The 4,353-nt window shown below is 38.6% G+C and overlaps 1 protein-coding gene across 1 annotated transcript in view; it reads left to right on the top strand.

Annotated features, from left to right (window-relative positions):
* Window positions 1-4,353, top strand: part of LOC107553695 (ankyrin-3-like) — an 87,206-nt gene that overhangs the window by 14,211 nt on the left and 68,642 nt on the right. Inside the window, exons 2-5 of the mRNA XM_016236005.1 lie at window positions 426-524; window positions 875-973; window positions 2,584-2,682; window positions 3,403-3,588. Of these exons, the coding sequence (XP_016091491.1) occupies window positions 426-524; window positions 875-973; window positions 2,584-2,682; window positions 3,403-3,588 (483 nt within the window). The remainder of the gene's footprint in view (window positions 1-425; window positions 525-874; window positions 974-2,583; window positions 2,683-3,402; window positions 3,589-4,353) is intronic.

Genomic DNA, 4,353 nt, shown 5'->3' with positions numbered 1-4,353 from the left:
TGTCAGAAGAGAGGAAGAATGACAGTAAAGTGATTTTTATGCTGTTAATGCTGCTTAATGCTGTTCTTTAACATTATATTCAAATAACTTTCTATTCAAATATTCCTGAAGATAAATTGTTAAGTATTTTCAACATTAATAATAATAATAAGAAATGGTTCTTGAACACAAAATCCGCATATTAAAATGATTTCTGAAGGATCATGTAACACTGAAGACTGGCGTTATCGTAATAATATTTCAAAATATTAATATTTTTACTGCATTTTTAATCAAATAAAATGCAGCCTCTGTAAGCCTAAAAAACTTATTTCAAAAAGAAAAAAGACCATTCTGGTCCAGGCTGGTTTATACTGGACTGCTCCTGTCTGGCAGACAACCACATCCATACTGTTCACTAGCAGAACTTGCATTTTGTGTTTCAGAATGGGTTGAATGCATTGCACCTGGCGTCCAAAGAGGGGCATGTGGATGTGGTGGCCGAGCTGCTCAAACTGTGCGCCAACGTAGATGCAGCAACCAAGGTCAGTTTGACCCACACAGACACACACACTCTGAGCCTCCAGCTCGAGGAGATGTTTGTATCTGTGTTTGATATCACATGGTGTTCTCTGCTCCTGTGAGCATGTTCACGCTGGGTATAAAAAGCCTCTAGTGCTGCATTCACTCAACAGGAATGAAGTGTGTGTGTGTGGAGGTAAATTACAGGCCAGCGGAAACAACACCTCTCTGGCAGAGGGGATGGAATGGTGGTTGGGGGGACGCCAGTGGGACAAAAGCGTCCATTAGATGGGGGTGATACAAACAGGTGGTGGAGAGATTAATCGAGAGATGCCGCTCATTCTCTCTCACTGTTGTTTCTCCATCTTTCCAGAAAGGAAACACAGCGCTGCACATCGCCTCACTGGCGGGACAGACGGAAGTGGTGAGAGAGCTAGTGACCAATGGGGCCAACGTCAATGCACAGAGCCAGGTACACACTTGAGACTCCACAAACTTTTATATGCACACACACACATAATCATTGGGTTGGATCATCCAACATTCCTGCAAGGCAGCTCATGTACACTCTTAATCTGTTTCTATTTTAGATGACCAGCCAATGAGCACCCAAATACACACACACACACACACACACACACACACTGCTTTAAACCTGAGCTCAGTAAGTTATGAAGGCCACCTAAATTACTAGAGTGCCAGTAATAATACTATTTCCTGCACTGAGCTCAACACAGTACATACAGATGTAAACACTGGTAAAAAGGGACATATTCTATACCTTTGCAGCCTTTTATTGTGTCATTTTTGTGGCAGATCAGATTCTTTTGTGCCAAATAAATCATAATTAGATTTTTCATTATTGTTTTTATCTTCTCTATGACCTTTAAAAAGATATAGTCGATTTTTGCATATTGGATTGTTGCTCAGTATTATTACAGAATTGATGTTTGTTCATGTGAGCAGTCATATGTTAATGTGCTTATGGCTGTATGTCTGAATGATGCATTTTTACAGATTTAGTTTCAGTAAATGGAATAAGAATGTTTTGTTTTTTGCATGGGAGTTTGTCTACATGGCTTTTTGTGTCAAAGGAGCAAGGAAGTTACTGTTTGCCATCACAAAACTAACACCATTTGAATTAGACATTTACACATAAAATGAAAAGAACCAGATTTTGAACTCAAAGATAAAATGCTAAGACACACAGTGGGGAAAATAATTATTTGATCCCCTACTGATTTTGTAAGTTTGCCCACTTACAAAGAAATGAAGGGTCTATAATTTTTATGGTAGGTTTATTTTAACGGATAGAGAGAATATCAAGCAAAAAATCCAGAAAAAAACACTGTACAAAGGTTATAAATTGATTTGCATTTCAGTGAGTCAAGTAAGTATTTGATCCCCAAGCAAAACTTGGTGGAGAAACTCTTGTTGGCAAGCACAGAGGTAAGACGTGTCTTTTAGTTGGTCACCAGGTTTGCACACATCTCAGGAGGGATTTTGTTCCACTCCTCTTTAAAGATTCTCTCTAAATCCTTAAGGTTTCTTGGCAACTCAATGTTTTAGCTCACTCCACAGATTTTCTATTGAATTAAGGTCTGGGGACTGGCTAGACCACTCCATGACCTTAATGTGCTTCTTTTTGGGTCATTGTCATGCTGGAAGACCCATCATCCATGACCCATCTTCAGTGTTCTGGCTGAGAGAAGGAGGTTCTCATCCAGAATTTTACGGTACATGGCCCCGTTCATTGGTCGTTCAATGTGGTGAAGTCATCCTGTACCCATAGCAGAGAAACAGCCCCAAATCATAATGTATCCACCCCCATGCTTGACTAGGATGGTGTTCTTGGGGTCATAGTCAGCATTTCTCTCCCTCCAAACACAGCAAGTCGAGTTGATGCCAAAGAGTTACATTTTGTTCTCATGTGACAACAGCACTTTCTCCGTATTAAATGTATGCTAGAGAATTATGATAACATTTTGTAGGTCTCAATGTCCCATTTCTGTATCTGTGCCATAGTAAAATTAAAGAAATCATTCAAATGTATATATAACATTAATGTAATGTTTGTTTCAGAATGGCTTTACCCCACTTTACATGGCTGCACAGGAAAACCATCAGGATGTGGTGCGCTTCCTCCTGGAGAACAACTCCAGCCAGAGCATTGCCACAGAGGTGTGTGTGTGTGTGTGTGTGTGAGTGCGTGCACGCGCGTGTGTGAGTATTTTATTGATTACTGAGGTAAGCCAGAGCCACCTTGAGCAGTTCACAGATACGTGCTTCCTACTCCTCACATATCTTTTTCTCACAATATATAAATATATATAACGGTAAAAGTTTTGTGGTAAGATTTTTTATGTTTTTGAATGTAGTCTCTTATGCTTACTTAGGCTGTATTTTGAACAAAAATGCAGTAAAACAGTAATATTGTGAATTATTGCATAATATTATTTAATGTTATTTAAATTTAAAATAAATATTTCAAAATGTAATTTATTTCTGTGACAGCAAAGCTGAATTATCAGCAGCCATTACTTCAGTCTTCAGTGTTGCATGACCTTTTAGAAATCAATCTAATATGCTGATTTGGTAATCACTTCTTAATATTATCAATGTTGAAAAAAGTTGTTCTGCTTCTTTTTTTTGTGGAAACCATTATAGTTTTTTCAGTATTTTTTTAAATAAAGTATATGTCTTTACTTTCACTTTTGACCAATTTAATGCATAGCTGCTGAATAAAAGTATTCTTTCAAAAAAGTCTTACTGACCCCAAACCTTTAGTTTAGAGCAGTGTTTACAAATGGTATTGTATATATTGTGAAACAAAATACAGTAATAAATGTAAAATGAGGTATATGAATTGATAATTAAGCCTGATTCTCTTCCTCTCTTTAGGATGGCTTTACGCCGTTAGCCGTAGCCCTACAGCAGGGTCATGATCAGGTGGTTTCTCTGTTGTTAGAGAACGACACGAAAGGTAAAGTCCGTCTGCCTGCACTCCACATCGCTGCCCGCAAGGATGACACCAAATCTGCTGCTCTGCTCCTTCAGAATGACCACAACGCGGATGTCGAGTCCAAGGTCTGTCTGAAAGACGCTTTCAAACATGTTCAGCCATTACTCACAATTTTCCTGTGTCCAGGGGTGGCGTTTCCGTATGGCAGAGTATGGCAGTCGCCATACCGTAGCCCAGTCAGATGTGCCGTGGAAAATTATCCAAACTTCATATCTCTATTTATTTTGTTATTATTATTTTAAATCAGTGCTATTGATCTTTCTTATGTCTGAGGGTTTTACAAATATTTTTCCAATGACAAGCATTCAAAAGAGCTTGTCACTAAAGTTTGTAACGTCATTTGATCCTCAAACTGTCAACGAAACCTCATAACTCCACCCCGCCTCCATTCAGAATGAAGTGCCTCGCACAGCCTGGAGACCGATTTCCGCTTATTCGCAATGCAAGGGTAAATAAATAACTGATGTTTGAATAAGTGCAGCGTTTTCTTTACTGAAACACTATGTCTGTAAAGGCAAATATTTTGTGTGTGTGTCTGAAGAGCGGAGAAGGGTCTTAGCGTTTGCCGTCTAGTTGTAGCCAATAGGCCTTTACTTTTGTTCTGTTTCAGCTCGATCTCAAGGCAGTACGTGCCATAGTCACAAAATTTTGTTCATTGATTCGTGTTCAGTTATAAATATTGTATTAAAAATAGAAAATTGTTACAGATGGTAAAAAAATCTTGTTATCTATATGTTTTTTTTAGGGATGCACGATATATCGGCCACCATATCGGTATCGGCCCATATCGGCTCATTTTTTCTGTTATCGGTATCGGCCTGATAAGAAAA

Source organism: Sinocyclocheilus grahami, unplaced genomic scaffold, assembly GCF_001515645.1.
Source record: "Sinocyclocheilus grahami isolate Dianchi unplaced genomic scaffold, SAMN03320097.WGS_v1.1 scaffold18.1, whole genome shotgun sequence".
Classification (NCBI taxonomy): Eukaryota; Metazoa; Chordata; class Actinopteri; order Cypriniformes; family Cyprinidae; genus Sinocyclocheilus; species Sinocyclocheilus grahami.
Note: the sequence above shows the minus strand (reverse complement) of the source record. Positions and strands in the feature narration are given on the sequence as shown.